Source organism: Mastigoproctus giganteus, chromosome 14, assembly GCF_048544385.1.
Source record: "Mastigoproctus giganteus isolate SK-2022 chromosome 14, ASM4854438v1, whole genome shotgun sequence".
Taxonomy (NCBI): Eukaryota; Metazoa; Arthropoda; class Arachnida; order Uropygi; family Thelyphonidae; genus Mastigoproctus; species Mastigoproctus giganteus.
In genome coordinates this window covers 18062617-18085976 of record NC_143588.1, presented here as the reverse complement: position 1 = coordinate 18085976, position 23360 = coordinate 18062617, and the positions used below count along the sequence as shown (strand labels likewise).

The window sequence follows — 23360 nt, the reverse complement described above, 5'->3', positions numbered from 1 at the left end:
TGTGTAGTACACTGGTGTGCAAAATTTAAGGACCAGTCAGGTTTTCCCCTGTAGCTTCTCATAGGAGTGGCCTGGATATGGGAAAAGTATACCAAAGTAACCTTGTGAGGTACAGAAATGATGAAGGAAACAATATACAGTAAATCCCCGCTATTCGCGGTATCTGTATTCGCGGTTGCCGATTTAATATAAAATGAAACCTAAAAAATGTGAATTTTAAAGTGCCATGAATATTTTCCGCCATAAAAAATCATGGGCGTGGCTAAAATTATCTTTCCCGGTCAAAACAGCGCTCAGTGGGTGGGGGGAGAGGGGTGACAACATCGCGAGCGTGGATGTTTCTCGCTAATCCTCCTTCAGTATGTGTTATGCGCTTGTCATGGAAGGTTTCGTTGTTTGCTTTAAATTTATATGCTTATAAATTGAATAAATTTATCAATTTATAAATTGATATGCTTACAAAAATGGTAACTCTACCATTTTGCATTGTAAAACAGACTTTTTCGTCTGTGTTAACGGAAGAAAGTGACTTTCTTGTGGACAAGTTCTTTCAAACCCCTACAAAAATATGGCTACGAATAACAAGAGAAATGTGAAAATATCAAAGAAGGTGATGACATTAGCGAATAAAATTGAGTTATTAGATAAAATTTCTAATGGTGAAAGTGTCACAGTGGCAAAACATTATAAAATCAATGAGTCAACGGTACAATCAATCAAGAAATCGGAAAAAAAATCCCCCATAGTGTCCATGAAAACGTGCTAATTGCTTCAAAAATTTGATCTGTAACTCGTGATGTTAAATTAGAAAAAATGGAAAAGGCTTTATATCTGTGGATAGAAGATCGAACTCAAAATAAAATTCCGTTAAGTTCACTCATCATTTGTGAAAAGGCAAAACTCCTTTATCAACACTTTAGCGAAACTGGCGATAGCACTGGCGGGATAAGGTTTTTTGCTAGCAAAGGCGCTGGTTTGAAAGATTTGTTTGAAATTTCTAATAAATATTACATTTAATATTAAATTGTTTCTTATTTAGGTCCTTGAGGGTGTCACAGACATTCTCTCAGATATGCCAGACCAGCTGTACTTGCTACCTGGGAGTCTAAAACGCTGATGGAACTGATATTCGGGTGACACTCAAGTAGGTGGACCCAATTTCGGCAAAGTCCGGACGGTCTGTGACAGGCAAATCCTCTGCTTGCACCTTTACGATGCAGGGACTGTTAGTAATCCTGGGTATAACCTCCATGCACAATTACATGGTGGGTGACCACCCAGGTGGGAACCAACGTAAGCAGGGGTTGAGGTGTGGCGCCCATATACCATGGAGGAACGCCGGACCTCTATGTTACCAGGCAGTACTAGGTGGTGGTTGACTCTCATCAACCGGTGAAGTACCACCACTTTGCTTATTGGAGACTTGAAGTGGTGGAACCCATGTTTAGTCTCTAGAGCTAAGTTCCGGTCAACCCTTCCCTATCTCTTCCATCATGCAGTATGATTGATGACTTTTGAGGTTATGATGAACGTCGTGGTGCGAGATCCAATATTCCTTACATTTCGAGGGTACAGCTCTAAAACGGTGTTCGCAGGCTGGCCGCTAGTTAGTACACGGGACTGAACCTATTCGTAACTCTCTAGGAGGCTTCCGGATCAGCTAGTGTATAATCTTGCTACCTCTACTTTGCCAGATAGTGACTGGAGGGAGTCCGAGTAGTGTGTATGCGGGAAGCATTGTCGAGGCCACGTTATGTCAAGGATCTGGGTATATTCTTACCACATGTATGCCATATCCAAAAATTTCATTACTTCACACAGCATGTCCCACCCACTTTTTCTTACTATTGAATACACTATGAATTGTCAAACTAATAGAGCAAGCTTATCTGCGAAAAGATCTAAACCTCCCAAGGACTTCCTAATTCATTTCACAAATATACGTGGTCTCAATTCTAATCTCAACGATGTCCATTTCCACTTGCAGTCTGCCAAACCCCACGTACTTTTTCTGACAGAATCTCAGTTATCGGTTGATTCAACTACTGCTCATCTCAGATGCCCAAATTATTCGCTGTATGATTCCTTTCGCTTCAAAGGTAGTACTTGTGCATATGTCCGTTCTGATATTCCCTGTCAGAGACTTGGCAATTTGGAATCTCCTCTCTTTGACCTTCTCTGGCTTAAAATCTCCCTACCTCATTGTGTTAAATTCATCTGTTGTCTCTACAATTCTCCCAACTCCACTAATCACTTGGAGCTCTTTGACTTCCTCTCTTTACAACTTGACTTCCTCCAGTCCAACTTTCCTAACAGTGAGGTAATTTTCCTTGGTGATTTTAATGTTCACAACTCCAGCTGGCTTCCGTTTTCTAGTCACACCGACCCAGCAGGTTGAGATGCTGAGGCTTTTGCAATTACTAATGACCTAGCACAGATTGTTCATTTACCTACAAGAATACCGGACAATCCTAATCATACAGCCAATACGCTTGATCTTTTTCTCACACACAACCCTTCTAAGTACACGGTCGATGTGAGAGGTCCTTTAGGCACTTCAGATCACAACTTGGTGATCATCTCTGCTCCAATCGAACCTTTATCTCATGGCTATTCCCAACCTCGTGTTGTTTGGCATTACAAGAATGCAAAATGGGATTACCTGCGAGACTTCTTTTCTTCTTTTCCTTGGTCGGATTACTGTTTCAAAACTTCTGATGTCAATGTTTGCTCAGATCGTGTCAGTGAAATTATTCTTGCAGGAATGGAATCCTTTATCCCACACTCCACTTTAAAATCTCGTCCTTTATCTAAACCTTGGTTTTCCAATAAATGTGCTAAGGCTGTTCAAGAGAAGAACGTTGCATATCGTAATTGGCTTGTTTCTAATTCTTCACTTTCATTTTCTGCCTACACCAAAGCTCGCAACAATTGTAAAGCAGTTATTAATCAGTCCAAACTAGAGTTTGAACAGGCTAAGAGTAGAAAACTTGCTTCTTGCCCTAATGGTAGCCGAGCATTCTGGTCTCTTGCCAAAGCTATTGGCCGCAACTTCTGCCCATCTCTGCTCCCACCTCTATCCAAACCAGATGGTTCTGTTGTCACTTCAGCCAAGGATAAAGCTGACCTGCTAGCATCCCATTTTTCTTCCAGCTCATGTATTAATGATCTTGGTAAAACACCTCCCACCATTCCCAACACGCTCCATTCAATGCCTCTCCATCAAAAGGATATCAGAAGGATTTTGATGAATCTTGATGCTAAGAAAGCTCCAGGTCCTGATGGTATTTCCCCACTTGTTCTCAAAACCTGTGCTCCTAAACTTACTCCTATTCTTTGCTGCCTTTTCTCACTTTCTTATTCTAAAGGTGTTTTTCCTTCTGCTTGGAAATTTGTTCATATCCAGCCAGTTCCTAAAAAGGGTGACAAATCCCTCCCAGTCAATTATCGTCCCATTGCAATTACTTCTACTCTTTCTAAAGTAATGGAGAAATCAATTAACCGCCAACTCTTAAACTACCTAGAAACCTTCCGTCTGATCAACGATCGCCAGTATGGATTCCGTCAGTGTCAATCCACTGGTGATATTCTGGCTTATGTTACCCATTTATGGACTAATTCAATGGAAAGGTTCGGTGAAACACAAGTAGTTGCTCTTGACATCTCAAAGGCTTTTGATCGTGTTTGGCATAAAGGTCTTCTAAACAAACTTCCATCTTATGGTTTGCCAACTGTTTTTAGTAATTGGTTATACAGTTTTCTCTCTGATTGCTCACTAAGGGTGATGGTAGATGGCTCTCTGTCTTCTAACTTCTCCACTAATGCCGGTGTCCCCCAAGGTTCAGTTCTTTCCCCCACTCTTTTCCTCTTGTATATCAATGACCTTCTTCCATTAACTGGAAATCGTATCCATACTTTTGCCGATGATAGCACATTGCATTCAACTTTCCATTTTGAGAAACCTTGTCCAGCTCAATTAGCTTCAACTTCTCGAAAATCTGCTACAATTACTTAAATGCCGATCTTCAGGTAATTCTCCAGTGGGGCAAAGACAACTTAGTTGATTTTAACCCTTCTAAAACTCAGTCTTGTCTTATATCTCGCAAAAAGGATTCTTCTGCTCCTATGCTTATGTTTAGTGACACTCCGATTTCTAGGCAAAATGATATATTTCTTTTGGGGATTACCCTGACTTCTAATCTCTCTTGGCACAAGCACATTACAAATATTGCTTCCTCTGCATCTAAAAAACTTGGTTTTCTCTTTCGCTCTCGGCGTTACTTTTCTTCCAAACAGCTGCTCACTCTGTATAAATTGCAACTCCGCCCTTCGATAGAATATTGTTCCCACATCTGGGGTGGTGCCCCCAAAACCTCTCTCTCAGGCTTCTTGATTCCATTCAGAAGAGGGCAGTTAGGTTAATTAATGATTCATCTCTAACAGAGTCTCTCCATTTGCTTTCTCATAGATGCACTGTTTCTGTTGCATGCCTCTTCTACAGATACTTCCATGGGCACTGTTCTTCTGAATTGGCTTCTATAATTTCTGCTCTCTCGTTCAAAACAATCCGAACATGTGCCGCCACCAGCCAACATCCATTTACTGTCCAACTTCAAACCCACAGAACCAACTTTTCATCTTCCTCATTTATTCATTCAACTGCCGTTTTCTGGAACAACCTTCCTTCTTTCGTATTTCCTGAAAATTACAGTTCACAGAAGGTCAAGTCCAATGTCAACAAATATCTTCTTTTGTCTTCTCAACCTCCAACCCAAGCACGGTACTAAGTACTATAGGTTCTAATACCTCTCGTGTTTGGGGTTCAGATAAAAAAAAAAAAAAAAAATTTTCATTTCGATGCCATATGCTTGCATTGAACTATGTACTATCTATGTACATAGTCATATTATGAAGGTACATATAATACATACATAGACAAATTTTAGACTAGTTTTTCTTATAAATTTCATACTTTGGAATGAAACCCCTTTATTACGATGGGAGCCATAACTCAGTATTCGCGTTTTCGGTATTCACGACATTTCTCAGGAACGTAACCCCTGCGAATAGCAGGGGTTTACTGTATTCCCTCTACCGTTTTGTTTCTGTCACAACAATGGAAACAAAACGGTAGAGGGAATTTATTCAGAAATAGCAACACAGCACTGGCTGCCATGATACAGATGCATCACTGCCAAAGATGGAACAAAGGAAAGAGGTGGTCCTCAGTCGGAGATATTGCCACCCCTAATGTCGATGCAGGCTTTGCACCGCCTTTCCACACTTTCTTTTCTTTTCTTTTTTTTTTTTTTTTTTTTTTTTTATGTGAACCCCAAACGCGAGAGGTATTAGAGCCTATAGTACTTAGTACCGTGCTTGGGTTGGAGGTTGATAAGACGAAAGAAGATATTTGTTGACATTGGACTTGAACTTCTGTAGATTGTAATTTTCAGGAAATGCGTATGAAGGAACGTTGTTCCAGAAAACGGCAGTTGAATGAATAAATGAGGAAGAGGAAAAGTTGATTCTTTGGGTTTGAAGTTGGACAGTAAATGGATGTTGGCTGGTGGCGGCACGTGTTCGGACAGTTTTGAAAGAGAGAGAGCGGGAATTATAGAAGCCAATTCAGAAGAACAGTGTCCATGGAAGTATCTGTAGAAGAGGCATGCAGCAGAAACAGTACGTCTATGAGAAAGCGAGTGGAGAGACTCTGTTAGAGATGAATCGTTAATTAACCTAACTGCCCTCTTCTGGATGGAATCAAGAAGCCTGAGAGAGGTTTTGGGGATACCACCCCAGATGTGGGAACAATATTCCATGGCAGGGTGGAGTTGCGATTTATACAGAGTGGGCAGCTGTTTGGAAGAAAAGTAACGCCGAGAGCGAAAGAGAAAACCAAGTTTTTTTAGATGCAGAGGAAGCAATATTTGTAATGTGCTTCTGCCAAGAGAGATTACAAGTCAGGGTAATCCCCAAAAGAGATATATAATTTTGCCTACAAATCAGAGTGTCACCAAAGATAAGCATAGGAGCAGAAGAATCCTTTTTGCGAGATAAAAGAAAAGACTGAGTTTTAGAAGGGTTGAAATCAACTAAGTTGTCTTTGCCCCACTGGAGAATTACCTGAAGATCGGCATTTAAGGAATTGGTAGCAGATTTTCGAGAAGTTGAAGCTAATTGAGCAGGACAAGGTTTCTCAAAATGGAAAGTTGAATGCAATGTGCTATCATCGGCAAAACTATGGATAGGATTTCCAGTCAATGGACGAAGGTCATTAATATACAAGAGGAAAAGAGTTGGGGAAAGAACTGAACCTTGGGGGACACCGGTATTAGTGGAGAAGTTAGAAGACAGAGAGCCATCTACCATCGCCCTCAGTGAGCGATCAGAGAGAAAACTGGATAACCAATTACTAAGAACAGTTAGCAAACCATAAGATGGAAGCTTATTTAGAAGACCTTTATGCCAAACACGATTGAAAGCCTTTGAGATGTCAAGAGCAACTACTTGTGTTTCACCGAACCTTTCAATTGAATTAGTCCATAAATGGATAACATAAGCCAGAATATCACCAGTGGATCGACACTGATGGAATCCATGCTGGTGATCGTTGATCAGACGAAAGGTTTCTAGGTAGTTTAAGAGTTGGCGGTTAATTGATTTCTCCATTACTTTAGAAAGAGTAGAAGTAATTGCAATGGGACGATAATTGGATGGGAGGGATTTGTCACCCTTTTTAGGAACTGGCTGCATATGAGCAAATTTCCAAGCAGAAGGAAAAACACCTTTGGAATAAGAAAGTGAAAAAAGGCGGCAAAAAATAGGAGTAAGTTCAGGAGCACAAGTTTTGAGAACAAGTGGTGAAATACCATCAGGATCTGGAGCTTTCTTAGCATCAAGATTAATCAAAATTCTTCTGATATCCTTTTGACGGAAGACCACAGGAGGCATTAAATGGAGCGTGTTGGGAATGGTGGGAGGTGTTTTACCAAGATCATTAACACATGAGCTGGAAGAAAAATGGGATGCTAGCAGGTCAGCTTTATCCTTGGCTGAAGTGACAACAGAACCATCTGGTTTAGACAGAGGTGGGAGCAGAGATGGGCAAAAGTTGCGGCCAATAGCTTTGGCAAGAGACCAGAATGCTTGGCTACCATTAGGGCAAGAAGCAAGTTTTCTACTCTTAGCCTGTTCAAACTCTAGTTTGGACTGATTAATAACTACTTTACAATTGTTGCAAGCTTTGGTGTAGGCAGAAAATGAAACAGAAGAATTAGAAACAAGCCAATTATGATATGCAACATTCTTCCTTGAACAGCCTTAGCACATTTATTGGAAAACCAAGGTTTAGATAAAAGACAAGATTTTAAAGTGGAGTGTGGGATAAAGGATTCCATTCCTGCAAGAATAATTTCACTGACACGATCTGAGCAAACATTGACATCAGAAGTTTTGAAACAGTAATCCGACAAGGGAAAAGAAGAAAAGAAGTCTTGCAGGTCATCCCATTTTGCATTCTTGTAATGCCAAACAACACGAGGTTGGGAATAGCCATGAGATAAAGGTTCCATTGGAGAAGAGACAATTACCAAGTTGTGATTTAAAGTGCCTAAAGAACCTCTCACTTCAACCGTGTACTTAGAAGGGTTGTTTGTGAAAGGATCCCGCGTGTTGGCTGTATGATTTGGGCCGACAGGGCTAGCCGAGTGGGTAAAGTACCTACCCGGCAACCCAAAGGTCGCGGGTTCGATTCCCGCCTCGGGCTTGGATCAAAGTACTGCAAAAACCTTGGAAGGTGCAATATGGCCACAGAAGCCGATGCGGCAACAACTACCAAATCAAAAAAAAAAATATGATTTGGATTGTCCGGTATTCTTGTAGGTAAATGTACAATCTGTGCTAGGTCATTAGTAATTGCAAAAGCCTCAGCATCTCGAGCTGCTGGGTCAGTGTGACTAGAAAACGGAAGCCAGCTCGTGTTGTGAACATTAAAATCACCAGGGAAAATTACCTCACTGTTAGGAAACTTTCATCAATCACCGGTTGATGAATGTTGCAAAGAGAGGAAGTCAAAGAGCTCCAAGTGATTAGTGGAGTTGGGAGAATGGTAGAGACAACAGATGAATTTGACACAATGAAGTAGAGAGATTTTAAGCCAGAGAAGATCAAAGAGAGCAGATTCCAAATTGCCAAGTCTCTGACAGGGAATATCAGAACGGACATATGCACAAGTACCACCTTTGAGGCGAAAGGAATCATACAGCGAATAATTTGGGCATCTGAGATGAGCAATAGTTGATTCAACCAATAACTGAGATTCTGTCAGAAAAAGCACATGGGGTTTGGCAGACTGCAAGTGGAAATGGACATCGTTGAGATCAGAATTGAGACTACATATATTTGTGAAATGAATTAGCAAGTGCTTGGGAGGTTTGGATCTTTTCACAGATAAGCTTGCTCTATTAGTTTGACAATTCACGGTGCATTCAATAGTAAGAAAAAGTGGGTGGGACATGCTGTATGAAGTAATGAAATTTTTGGATATGGCGTACATTTGGTAAGAATATACCCAGATCCTTGACATAAAGTGGACTCGACAATGCTCCCCGCATACACACTACTCTGACTCCCTCCAGTCACTATCTGGCAGAGTAGAGGAAGCAAGATTATACACTAGCTGATCCGGAAGCCTCCTAGAGAGTTACCAATAGGTTCGGTCCAGTGTACTAACTAGCGGTCGGCCTGCAAACACCGTTTTAGAGCTGTACCCTCGAAATGTAAGGAATATTGGATCTTGCCACAACGTTCATCATAACCTCAAAAGTCATCAATCAAACTGCATGATGGAAGATATAGGGAAGGGTTGACCGGAACTTAGCTATAGAGACTAAACATGGGTTCCACCACTTCAAGCCTCCAATAAGTAAATTGGTGGCATTTCACCGGTTGATGAAAGTCATCTACCACCTAGTACTGCCTGGTAACATATAGGGCGACGTTCCTCCATGTGGTGTGTGCACACCTCAACCCCTGCTTACGTTGGTTCACACCTGGTTGGTCACCCACCATGTACTTATGCATGGAGGTTATACCCAGGATTACTAACAGGGTCACCATCGTGAAGGTGCAAGCAGAGGATTTGGCTGTCACAGACCGTCCGGACTTTGACGAAATTGGGTCCACTTGACTTGAGTGTCACCCGAATATCAGTTTCATCAGCGTTTTAGACTCCCAGGTAGCAAGTACAGCTGGTCTGGCATATCTGAGAGAATGTCTGTGACAACCTCAAGGACCACTTAGAACAATGTCATTGATAAGTTCTTGCGGTAACATTGTACATTCCTCTGTCAGCACCTTCTTCATCTGGTGAACATTTTCTAGTGGGTGTGGAAGTGCTGCTAGGCATCTCCCCAGAGCATCCCATATGTGTTCGATGGGATTTAGATAGATGGAACAGGCAGGCCAATCCATACGAAAAATGTCCTCACTTTCCAAAAGCATATCAACAGCTGCAGTGCAATGGGGTGTGGCATTTTCATCCATAAACATGAACTTGTGGCCAATCTCAGAACAGATGCACAGGGGGAAGGATTACCTCAGTACAGTAGTGTGCACTGGTTACAGTATTGCCTTCCAGTATATGGAGTTGTGTACATCCATCCAAGATGATGTCTCCCCAGACGAGAACACCACGACCGCCATATCGATCCTTTCGGTGAAGTTTGTAGGGTGATACAGCGTGTCAACCTCTCGGCAGATTAGCTGACGTCCAGAATCGCTGTTGAGGCTGAATCTACTCTCATCAGTAAAGAGTACCTTAAGTAAAGATTTTGTGGTTGTAACCTTTAGAAATAGGGTTGGCCCTTACGTTTTGCACACTAGTGTATTTATCGAAAGATCTGATGACATGCCCAAGTTGAATGTTTTCATAAATGTGCAAAACTCTTTCCAGCCTCAGAGTTTAATTGTAAAGAAAAAAAAAAAATTTACATTCAATCTGAAAACACCCGGTAACTTGAAACCAGATGCATTTTTGAATTAACACATTTCCAAAAGTTTTTTTTTCTTAAAACCTTATTATTTCTGTTTCTAAATTCCTTAGCGTTCCAGCGATATGCTATACGTCAACATTATCCTGCTTATTACACAAGAAAATTTCCTTGATCACACGATCACATTTTCCACTATGCTGGAAAAACTACTATAATTTTCAGATGTTTGAAAGTTTTTCTCTAGTATAGATCTAAGATGAAGCTCTGTGCAAAATTTCATTAAATTTGGTCCAGTAGAAGATAAATTATTGTTGCCATCATACAAGTATGATGCTACAATACAAGTTACAATAATTCACTTCTGGTGGCAGCTGAAGATAAGAAAAGACTGCAGTAATAGTTAAGACACAGCATGGGTTTGTTAAAGGGAGGTCTTGTCCGACCAACTTCATTGGATACTATGATGTGGTCACAAAGGAACTGAATGCCAAAAATAATTTTGATATCATATACTTGGATTTCAGGAAAGCTTTTGATACTGTTGCACATGGAACACTGCTGTACAAATTGGAGAGGTATGGCATTAAGGGTAAGCTGGTACAATGGATAAAGGGATGGTTGAGTGGAAGATGACAGACAGTGGTGATCAATGGACACTGCTCTTCGCAGACAAATGTTATTAGTGGAGTTCCCCATGGTTCGGCGTTGGGCCCATTGTTGTTTTGTATATTTATAATGGTATATCAGGCTTAATGTCCAAGTTTCAGATGATACAAAGGTTGGGAGGGTTGTTAACAACAGTAAAGACAGTATGCTACTCCAACTGGATCTAGATAAATTGGGCAAATGGGCTGGGAAGTGGCAACTGAAGTTTAACATTGACAAATGCAAAGTACTCCATATGGGTAGCAATAACCCAAGAGAAATGTACCGTGTGATACTACACTCAAGGAAGTGGAAAGTGAAAAAGACCTGGGGGTAACTGTGAAGTCAAATATGAAGTTCACTGAGCAGTGCAGACAGGCTACCGGGGCAGGTCATGGAGCCTTGTCAATGATATATAGGAATTTTGCTATCAGGAACAGGGAGGTGATTATCCCGTTATACAAGGCAATGGTCAGGCCACACCTAGAGTACTGTGTATTGGTCTGGAGTCCTCATTTTAGGAAGGATGTAGAGTTGCTAGAACAAGTACAAAAAAGGGCAACAAGATTGGTGAGGGGAACAAAGGGGGGGTACTCTTACCAAGAAAGGTTTAAGTTCTTCAAATTGCAGTGGCTGGAGAGTAGGCACCTGCAAGGTGATCTGATTGAGGTGTATAAGGCCTTGAATGGGATGAGCAAGCTGAATGCTGATGGGATTCTTCCTTTTGCTCAGATTAAGAACTTGAAGGGGCATAGATTCAAATTGAGGAAGGACAGTTGTAGAATAGATGTGCGGAAATTTGCCTTTAGCCACCGGGTAGTTGATTGGTGTAACAGATTTCCATCTTTTGTTGTGGAAGTTGATAGCCTAGATAAATTTAAGGCTGAGCTGGACAGGCATTTTGAACAAATGGAGGTGTTAAATGGGATGGTTTTTTTTTTTTGGCTGATGCTGCATAAGCTTGCTTCTTGCATCGTATGCCTCTACTAATGCTAATGATGTCACTTCTGTAACGCTTTTTGCATTACAGTTTTTTTTGTTACAAAATCTTTGGAATAAAGCCAGTAAAAACGTTTTTAATGCCAAAAAGTAGTCTGACCTTTGTTTAACGAACTCTTTATATCAGATTTTTCAGTTTAGCAAAATTTTTTTGAATTCCTATTCGTAATTACATTTAAAATAGCGTCTATAGAACAAAGAAAATTTTCCATGAGATTACCAGGTTAATGGATTATGAGAGACTTAATTGGGTATGCATTGTTTTCCCTCTCTGGCCTTCAAGAAATTTAGGCAATAGTATTGTTGCTGAGCACAATGGCAATCTCTTTAGCTTAAGAGATTACCATCTGCAAATTAGTGGTACCAGTAAAACCTATCCAACTACTTTCCCACATTTGATTGGATAATATGATGTGGTTACAAAGGAACTGGATCCAAAAAATAATTTTGATATCTTATACTTGGATTTCAGGAAAGCTTTTGATACTGTTGCACATGGAAGACTTCTGTACAAGATGGAGCAGTATGGTATTAAGGGCAAGTTGCTACAATGGATAACAGGGTGGTTGAGTGGGAAAAGACAGAAGGTGGTAAATCAATGGACACTGCTCTTTGTGGACTAATATTATTAGTGGAGTCCCCAGGATTCGGTGTTGGGCCTCTTGTTGTTTTGTATATTTACCAATGATATTGACGAAGGTATATCAGGCTTAATGTCCAAGTACACAGATAATACAAAGGTTGGCAGGGTTATTAATGACAGTAATTGCAGTGTGCTATTGCAACAGGATCTAGAAAAGTTGGGTGGATGGGCTGAGAAGTGCAACGGAAGTTTAATATTGACCAATGCAAAATACTGCATATGGGTAGAAGTAACCCAAGAGAAATGCACCAACTGTGTGGTACTACACTTAGGGTTGTAAAAAATAAAAAAGAACTGGTAGTAATTGTGCAGTCAGATATGAAGTTTTCTGACCAGTGGAGACAGGCTGCCAGAGTGGGTTGTGGGGTACTGTCAATGATTTAGAAGAATTTTGCTAGCAGGGATAAGGAGGTGATTGTCTGCTTGTATAAGACAATGGTCAGGCCACACCGTGAGTACTGTGTACAGGTCTAGAGGCTTCATTTTAGGAAGGATGTAGAGTTGCTAGAATGAGTACAAAGGAGGGGAACAAAGGGGTGCTCTTACGAAGAGAGGCTTAAGTCCTGCAAATTGTAGGCCTGGAGACTAGGCACCTGCGAGGTGATCTGATTGAAGTGTATAATGCTTTGAATGGGTTGAGCAGGCTTAATTCTGATGGGTAGAAGTAATCCCAATTCAAATTGAGGAAAGGCAGTTGTAGAATAGATGTGCAGAAATTTGCCTTTAGCAAGCGGGTGGTTAATTGCTGGAACAAACCTCCATCTGTTGTTGTGGAAGTTGATAACTTAAATAAATTCAAGGAGGAACTGGATAAACTCTTAGAGGGAATGGTTGTGTGAATTATTTATTTTTTTTTGGCTGATGCTACATAAGCTCATATGTTTGCGTTCTTGCATCACATGCCTCTATTACTATCGCAGGAAATTTGGTTAAGTTCTTTAAAATATCTTGGCTTGGAAAACTTACCCATCATAATTTGGCATAGTTTTGTACTACCATCTGAATTGCAGCATAATAGAACAGTGAGTCTTTGTTTACTTAATTTTCGAAGATGATAAGGCTCTCCTCGAACAGCAAATGTTCTTTTTGGCAGAAAATTGTAAAATAAACCTGTCTTGTCAAGGTTAAAAATGTTCATTGCCTCATATTTTTCAAGAATAGACCGCACAGAACACAACCAGCCTGTAGCCTTTACTTTGATTAATCCAGACTCACCACAAACATTTCACGAAACCAAGTTATTCCTGCCTTTAAATCTTTGGAGCCAGCTACTGCTGTATTTGAAGTCAATAATTCCATGTTGCTGAGTTAAATAATTTGCCTTTTATCGCAAAATCAAACCTCACATTGGCAAATTAGATGCATGCATTTGGTGGTACCACTCCAAAAGTTTTGTTTCAAGCTCCTGATGTTTTCACCATGAATTTGTTCCCTATTTTTTTTTATTACTGCTCCAGTGTCATGCACTTCAAGTTTTTTTTTGGTTTTTCGGTATTGTAGGTAAAGGGATGTTGTATTACTTTGCAACATCCGTTTTACTTCTTCGGTTTTCCTTTCTATCAGCCTCTCGTATAATTTTCAGTTTAATTTCCTGCTTAATTCTATCCATTTACATTTCATCACCATTATATTTCATTGTGATGAAATGTAAATGGATGGAGTTTCATCACCACTGCTAGATGAGATTTAATATAAATCCATTTACATTTCATCACCATTATATTTCATTGTGATGAAATGTAAATGGATGGAGTTTCATCACCACTGCTAGATGAGATTTAATATAAACTTTAAATTAATTTAAAAACACAAGCTCCAAAAAAAGACACCATCCCAGATAAAATGGCACAAAAAACAGATTATACTGTACAAAAGACACAGAACTAGTGTAACAATTGCAAACTGTTTTTATTCTTTTGTTAATTTAACAGCTCATCCTTCACAATGTTTTTTAGAGTGCACTTACATTATAGATACCATAAACTGGTTTTGTTTACACAAAAGTAAATTCTAACAAGCCAGTGCCATCCTTTGGGAATCAGGGAACCGGCGGTCAGAGGCAATAATAGGGGCAATAATATGCCAAGATTTGTATTAAACATACAAAATAGCAATATTCATTTCTCACAGAATGAAAATGAACCTTGTAATACATATTAATCGAATTTTGTAATAAATGAATATATTTACATAGAAAAGCCTATTCTTTCACAGGGGTGAAAGGCTTTTCTTCATACAAACGAGTACTTTGTATAAACTCGAGTTTGAATTAATGAGATTTTACTATAACCATTACACAATAAGCTGCATCCATCATCAATTAATTCATTGCTTAACAATAAGGTATAAAAATGTGCACAACAAGTATTTATTAAATTTTTAAAATTAGGAGACAACATTATATTTCATAAAGATGATACTTCCACATTATCAGGAACAAAAAAAAAAAAAAAAAAAAAACTTTGTCAAACACTTCCCAAAATTTATAGGCTACAGACTTAGACAATAAGTGGATGGTGGAATAAATTTTAATACGTAATGATTCTCCTTTGCACATGTTTTAATATAAACAAATATCAAAAATATTCTTTAAATAGACAATGTTACTTACATAAATAGAGATAAAGTACCCATGACTCCGCAAACATGATAAGCATGATTGAAATCATCCGCACTTGGATACAATGCAGCGACATCTAAAATAATCCACCATCCTGTAAAAAACTACAAAGAAATTAATATTTTTATTAAAAGTTCTTACTCTGATTTTATGCTAACTCTCCACATAAATGAAATGTGCTTTTTACAAAAAGTATCCAAAAAGTAAGGCACAACAGTTCCTGGATTAAAATTCCTTGAGTTAGAAGCATCAGATTCACTAGTTGAATTTTCACATTACTCCATGCAGTAGCTTAGGGCTGTCCAACTTAAAAACCACTGAGGGGCTGTATTATGCGTATTAACTACTTGTGGTCCACGTTATAAAAAAAATTCCAACTTCATTACCTCCCTTAAAACAATTAGATCTATGAAGCACATGAATAAAAATTAAACGTGTATTATTCTAAACCAGACGGCCTCCGTAGCCAAGCGGGCAGGAGCGGGAGTGCAGTAGCACACGCTCTTTGAGTAGACCGGGGTTCAAGCCCCTGACTGCTGAATACGGTCGATCTGCCAACCCGCACTGGACCAGCGTGGCAGATTATGGTCCATTTCCCTCAGCATGAATTGTTGAGGAGGCTTCCACCCTGCAGTGGGTTGATAATGGCTGCACTTTACTTTTTTTTTATTCTAAACCATTTATTCAAATTTAATATCTGTTAATGTTAACTCTCTCTCAGGGTTCAGCTAATAGCTACTACCAGGTTGCAAATGATGAAATGCCTTCTAGATAAGAGATTAGCTGCAAAACAAGTGGGTAAACCCGGCAAATAAGCAGTTGTAGACAAGGAGTGGCAATGCTATCAGGCTATAGTGAGAGGGGCAACTTCAAGAAATACTATATGACTCCAAGGATGGCATTGTGACATGGCAAGTAAAGCCACCATATAATAAGCTTTATCGCCAAACTGAGGGAAGGAGGTCAGTTTGAAGCAAGAGGTGCTGGAACAGCTGAAACAGAAAAGAGTTTGTTACCTATGTAAACTCTAGAAGGAAAGGGATGAATCAGATTGGTCCACTGGACATTGATGGTTCAACAGTTGAGGATCCTGCTCAGGTGGCTAACAAACTAAACAAGTATTTTGAATCTACATTCACACATGAGGAGCTATTCAGGAAGGGGAATGCCAGAGGTGAAGTAAACTCTGGCAGTGAGCTAGATGCTTTTGTAATAACTGAGAGGAAAGTGGAGGAGAAATTGTTGAGGATAAAAAAAGCACCTGGGGTGGATGGGATCTATCCAGTTATATTAAAGGAGGCAGCAAAGGAAGTAAGCAAACCCTTAGCCATAATTATGAGAACTTCTTTGGACTCAGGGGAGGTACACAGACTAGAGATGTGCAAATGTGACCCCAATTCACAATGGAGTATCAAAGGCTGACACAAGTAATTATAGACCTGTGAGTTTAACTTCTGTTCCAGGAAAATTAATGGAGGCACTTGTTAAAGAAGCACTGCAGGATCATCTAGACAAGACTTCAGTTACAGCTCGGACACAGCATGGTTTTGTTAAGGGAAAGTCTTGCCTGACCAATTTGATTGGATACTATGATGCAGTCACAAAAGAACTGGATGCAGGGAATAACTTTGATATTATATATTTGGATCTTAAAAAGGCTTTTGATACTGTTGCACATGGAAGACTGCTGCACAAATTGGAGCAGTGTGGCACTGGAGGCAAATTGCTGCTATAGATAAAGGGATGGTTGAGGGGGAGAAGACAGAGAGTGGTAATCAATGGACACTGCTCATTGTGGACTAATGTTATTAGTGAAGTCGCTCGGGGTTCGGTGTTGGGTCCATTATTGTTTTCTGTATTTATAAATGATATTGATGATGGCATATCAAGTTTAATGTCCAAGTCTGCAGATGATACAAAGGTTGGCAGGGTTGTTAAGAACACTACTGACGGTATGCTGCTGCAACAGGATTTGGAAAGGTTGAGTAGATGTGCTGAGAGGTAGCAAATGAAGTTTAACATTGACAAATGTAAAGTACTACATATGGGAAACAGCAACCCCAGAGCAACGTATCAACTCTGTGGTACTACACTGACAGAGGTAGAGAATGAAAAGGACCTGGGGGTAATTGTGCAGGCAGATATGAAGTTCTCTGAGCAATGCAGATGGGCTGCAAGAGTAGCTCATGGTGTCTTGTCAATGATATACAGGAATTTTTCTAGCAGGGATAAGGAGGTGATTATTCCCTTGTATAAGGCAATGGTCAGGCCACACCTTGAGTAATGTATACAGGTCTGGAGGCCTAATTTCAAGAAGGATGTAGAGCTGGAACGAGTACAGAGAAGGGCAACAAGATTAGTGAATGGAACAAAGGGTTGCTCTTATGAAGAAAGGCTTAAGTTTTGCAAATTACAGTGTCTGGAGACTAGGCACCAGGGAGGTGATCTGATAGAGGTGTATAAAGCCTTGAATGGTTTGAGCATGCTCAATGCCGATGGGATTTTTCCTCTTGCTCAGAAAAATCACCTGAGAGGGCATAAATTCAGATTGAGGAAAGACAGATGTAGGATAGATGTGCGGAAATTTGCCTTTAGCCAGCAGGTAATTGGTTGGTGGAACAGACTTCCATTCCTTGTTGTGGAAGTTGATAGTCTAAATAAATTTAAAGCTCAGCTGGACAGGTATTTCGAACAAACAGAAGGGTGAAATGGAAGTGGTTTTTTTTTGGCTGATGCTGCATAAGCTTGCTTTCTTGCATCATATGCCTCTACTAATGCTAATGCTAATTTCAAATAATCTCAGGACGAGATGGAGTCCATGAAATCTGGCTATGATTCTGCAACGTGAAAGGCAATGGAAAACCATCACATTTTTTTAAGCATCATGAAAATATCAGATACAAAAAAAATCATTACTTTATTAGATTTTGGGATGAAAGATGGAGAACAAAATCAAAGATGCAAGAGCTTAACCTTAAAATTTTTGGACTAAGTGAAGTGAGGTGGAAAGAAAATTGAATATGTGACACTTATAATGGAGACAGAAAGCTTCCTGAATATACAATTCACTGTAGCTTCCTGAATATACTATTCAGGAAGCTACAGTGGGGTAAAATGGTGTGAGGTCTTTGTAGCAAAGGACATAAAATATGTTAGCAATTTCATCCCAAAATCTGATAGGATAATGCTAATCAAACTAAGGGGCAATCCAATAAATATTAATCTGATTCAAGTTTATGCCCCTACAGCTGCTAAGGCAGATGAAGCTAACTAAGAAACAAGAAATAAATATGGTCATGGGTGATTTTAATGCGAAGGTAGAAAGAGAGGCAGTAATGGACTTAGAAAATTTGGACTGGGAATTAGAAATGATAGAGGAGATAGAATTATCCAGTTCAGCCAGCAGGAGGACATGATAGTTGTCAACATGTGATTTAAACACTTGATGAGAATCAACCAAAAGAGCAAGCTGGTTTTAGGACAGGATTCTCAACTATGGATCACCTTCATGTAATACCACAGCTAATGGAGAAAGCAAATGAATATAAAACACCATTATGCCTGGCATTTGTGGATTATGAAAAAGCATTTGACTCTATACAGCATAAGGCAATGTTTTGGGCACTGGAAAGACAAGGTATAGATACCTCATATATTATGATTTTGAAGAAAATATATGAGAATGCTACCTCCTTTATTAGACTAGACAAAGACAGTAGGAAATTTAAAATTGAGAAAGGAGTTCGACAAGGAGACACAATATCTCCGAAGTTGTTTCTGCTGCCCTTGAGGAAGCTTTCAGAAGATCAGAGTGGTCGCAGAAAGGAGTCAATATGAATGGAGAGTACCTAAACTCTTTACGATTTGCAGAAGACATTGTGGTCATAATCCACGATCCCAAAGAATTAGAGGAAAATCTTAATCAGTTAGTAAGGATTTTGGACTAAAGATGAATATGGCTAAAACAAAAGTAATGATGAACAAGTATGCCACAGAAAGGGATATAATGATTGAAGGAGCAGTAATTGAAAAGGTGGAGTTATATACTTATCTGGGACAAGTCATTGGATGTAATAATGATAAATGGCTGGAAGTCAAGAGAAGAATAAATTTTGGATGGATAGCATTCAAGGAAATATAATCACATACTGAGGAGCAATATCCCAATTTGTCTGAAACGTAAAATAATGAACCAATGTATACTCCCCACCATGACTTATGGAAGTAAAACTTGGGCACTCACCAAAAGAATGGAAGAGAAGCTGAGAACTACACAGCAAAGAATGGAAGAGAAGCTGAGAACTACACAGCAAAGAATGGAATGAATTATATTGGGAATCAGACTGTTAGATAAGAAGAAAACACATGGATTAAGCAGCAAACTCAAGTAAAGGACATTCTTATCAAAACTAAAGAATTAAAATGGTCTTGGGCAGGACACATAGCTCGAAGACCTGATAAGAAAATAACAGAATGGTACCTAAGAGGAGCTAGAAGAAAACCTGGAAGACAATGGAGATGGACAGATGAAATTCATGAGTTTGTGGGTAGTAAATGGATAGCCATTGCACAAAACAGAAGTAACTGGAAAGTTGCTGGAGAGGCCTTCATCCTGCAGTGGATTGAAAATTGCTTATGATGATGATGATGATTTAGACAACCACCAAGGACACATACATATTTTGTTCTCAAAATTATTCAAAATCAAATTGATTATATGATGATAAACAAACAAAAAAAGTGTGTTAGCACACTTTTTTTTGTTTCAGAAGCAGATTCAGAAGCAGATATTACATCAGACCATAATCCAGAGGTAACAGTGCTAATAACAAGGTTAAAAAGCTCTCAAAAAAAGAAAAAGAAGACTCAGATAGACAGAGGAAAACTGAACGATGAGGAGGTATCACAGATATTTTACAAAGTTCATAGAAACACAAATAGAAGTTCGAAATCAGAATAGAACCAGAGAAGCAAATGAAGAAAGTCCTGAAATGAAGTGGGATAACGAAGATTGCCATTAAGATAGCAGAGAAAAACCTTTTGAAAAAGGGGCAACAGAAAAGGAAATGTGTCTGGATTACACAGGAGATATTAGAGCTGATGGAAAAGAGAAGTTACAAAAACAAGCCTGAACAAAAATATAAGGAGATAAGTTGTAAAATTCAACAGAAGATCAAGGAAGCTAGGGCTATTGGCTGGAAGAAAGATGCCAAGAAATTGACGAACTACAAAAAATGCATGATTATTTTAATCTTCATATTTGTAAAATAATAAGAGGAGTTTACCTCAATATAGTGCGTAGAACACTTCCGTATGATACCCTCAAGAAATTAAAACGGAAAAAACGAAAAAAATCGACAACTTACCGGTACATTAGAGTAAAATATAAATAATTAAATAATCAATATAACACAATTTAAAACAATTAAAAATCAAATTAACCCAATTAAAAGAATCTAACGAAAATATAAAAATATATTTTATTTTTATATTTTATAAAAATTATTAACGAAAATATAAAAATATATTTTCGTTAGATTCTTTTAATTGCGTTAATTTGATTTTTAATTGTTTTAAATTGATTTGAATTGTGTTATATTGATTATTTAATTATTTATATTTTACTCTAATGTACCGGTAAGTTGTCGATTTTTTCGTTTTTTCCATTTTAATTTCTGGAGGGTATCATACGGAAGTGTTCTACGCACTATATTGAGGTAAACTCCTCTTATTATTTTACTAATATTATTATCAACGTAGAACATATTGAGTAGTACAGCTCTGATTCATACTATTTATCTTCATAGAAAAGTAAAGGAGATGGTTGCACTGTACAGAAAAAGACCCAGATGAACATAGTTAACGAAACAGGGAATTGGTTGCATTGTACAAGAAAAAGACCCAGATTCATATAGTTAATGAAACATGGTAAGCAATGATGGATTTGAAAGAAAAAAAGTAGATCTGGGAAAAGTATATATCATAGTTGTTCAAAGAGGATGAAGAGACAAAAGGAAATTGAAGGAAATAGTTCTTGAAGGCCCAATGATACCTCAAAGTGAGGTAATGAAGGCTTTGAAAATGGCAAAGAGAGATAAGGCTGCTGGAGAGGATGGAATAGTAACAGAATATCTAAAATTGCTGGGTGAAAATGACATCAAGGCTCTGACATGTATGCTCAATAAAGTTTATGACTCAGGGAAGATTCCTCAGGATTGGCCGAAATCAACTTTCATACCATTACCAAAAAATGCAAATGCAAAGAACTGAACAGAATATCAAACAATTAGCCCCACGAGTTAAACATTAAAAATATTTTTAAGAATAATTTATTTTCACATCCCGGGTAAATGTGAAAAGGAAACAGGGAGGATTCAGTTTGGATTTAGGAAGGGTGTAGGTACCAGAGAAGCTATGTTCAGCCTTTAGGTATTATTAGAAAGATGTCTGGAAATGCAACAAGATGTCTATGCTTGTTTCACAGACTATGAAAAAGCATTTGACAAAGTTTAGCATAGAAAATTGTTTGCTATCCTGCACCAGATAAACTTAGACAGCAAAGACATCCAAATAATGGAGAATCTGTACTACAATCAGAGTGCTATGGTGATAGAGGAAGATGAGCTGACAGAAGAAATTATGATAAAGAGAGGTGTTCAACAGGGGTGCATTCCATCCCCTTACTGTTCAATCTATACTCTTTAAAAAATTATGAAGAGGGCAGTGGAAGCTAGAGCAGAAGGAATTGCTTTAAATGGAGTAGTCATCAACAACATATGCTATGCCGATGATACAGTCATCATTGCAGGAAATGATTCTGATCTTCAAACACTCATGAAGATAGTTAATGCAGAAAGTAATAAGATGGCTCTTTGGATAAAACCCAGTAAGACTAAATAGATGGTAGTGGAACCTAGAATTATACAAATCTCACACTTATGGTTGATGGCTGACGTACTAAAAAACGTCAGCAGTTGTCTATTTAGGAAAAGAAATTAATGACAAAGGATGATTTCACTGAAATTAAAAGAAGGGTTGAAATTGCAAGATTGGCCTTTTGAAAAATGAAAACGGTTTTATGTAATCTGCAATTGGATCTAAATCTTCGATTAACAGTAATGGAGTGCTACATCTGGTCCACACTACTCTATGGTTTTTTTTTTTTTTTATGTAAACCCCAAACACGAGAGATATTAGAACCTATAGTACTTAGTACCGTGCTTGAGTTGGAGGTTCAGAAGAAGAAGAAGAAAGAAGATATTTGTTGACATTGGACTTGAAATTCTGTAGACTGTAATTTTCAGGAAATACGTATGAAGGAAGATTGTTCCAGAAAACGGCAGTTGAATGATTAAACGAAGAAGAAGAGGAAAAGTTGGTTCTGTGAGTTTGAAGTTGGACAGTAAATGGATGTTGGCTGGTGGCAGCATGTGTTTGGACTGTTTTGAAAAAGAGAGGGAATTATAGAAGCCAATTCGGAAGAACAGGGCCCATGGAAATATCTGTAGAAGTGGCATGCAGCAGAAACAGTACGTCTATGAGACAGTGAGTGGAGAGACTGTTATAGATGAATCATTAATTAACCTAACTGCCCTCTTCTGAATGGAATCAAGAAGCCTGAGAGAGGTTTTGGGAGCACCATCCCAGATGTGGGAACAATATTCCATGACTGGGCAGATTTGCAATTTATACAGAGTGAGCAGCTTTTGGAAGAAAAGTAACGCCAAGAGGGAAAGAGAAAACCAAGTTTATTAGATGCAGAGGAAGCAATATTTGTAATGTGCTTGTGCCAAGAGAGATTACAAGTCAGGGTAATCCCCAAAAGAGATATAATTTTGCCTAGAAATCAGAGTGTCACTAAAGATAAGCAAAGGAGCAGAATAATCCTTTTGCGAGATATAAGACAAGACTGAGTTTTAGAAGGGTTGAAATCAACTAGGTTGTCTTTGGCCCACTGGAGAATTACCTGAAGATCTGCATTTCAGGAATTGGTAGCAGATTTTCTAGAAGTTTAAGCTGATTGAGCAGGGCAAGGTTTCTCAAAATGGAAAGTAGAATGCAATGTGCTATCATCGGCAAAACTACGGATAGGATTTCCAGTCAATGGAAGAAGGTCATTAATATACAAGAGGAAATGAGTGGGGGAAAGAACTGAACCTTGGGGGACACCAGCATTAGTGGAGAAGTTAGAAGACAGAGAGCCATCTACCATCACCCTCAGTGAGCATTCAGAGAGAAAACTGGATAAGCAATTACTAAAAACAGTTGGCAAACCATAAGGTTGAGCTTGTTTAGAAGACCTTTATGCCAAACACGACGGAAAGTCTTTGATATGTCAAGAGCAACTACTTGTGTTTCACCGAACCTTTCAATTCAATTAGTCCATAAATGGGTAAAATAAGCCAGAATATCACCAGTGGATCGACACTGACGGAATCCATACTGGCGATTGTTGATCAGA

The 23360-nt window shown here is 38.8% G+C and overlaps 1 protein-coding gene across 1 annotated transcript in view; it reads right to left on the bottom strand.

Annotated features, from left to right (window-relative positions):
• The window catches only part of LOC150074999 (transmembrane protein 50A), a 102574-nt gene that overhangs the window by 51415 nt on the left and 27799 nt on the right, over nucleotides 1-23360 (bottom strand). Inside the window, exon 2 of the mRNA XM_090388312.1 lies at nucleotides 14891-15003. Coding sequence (XP_090244438.1) covers nucleotides 14891-15003 — 113 coding nt within the window. The remainder of the gene's footprint in view (nucleotides 1-14890; nucleotides 15004-23360) is intronic.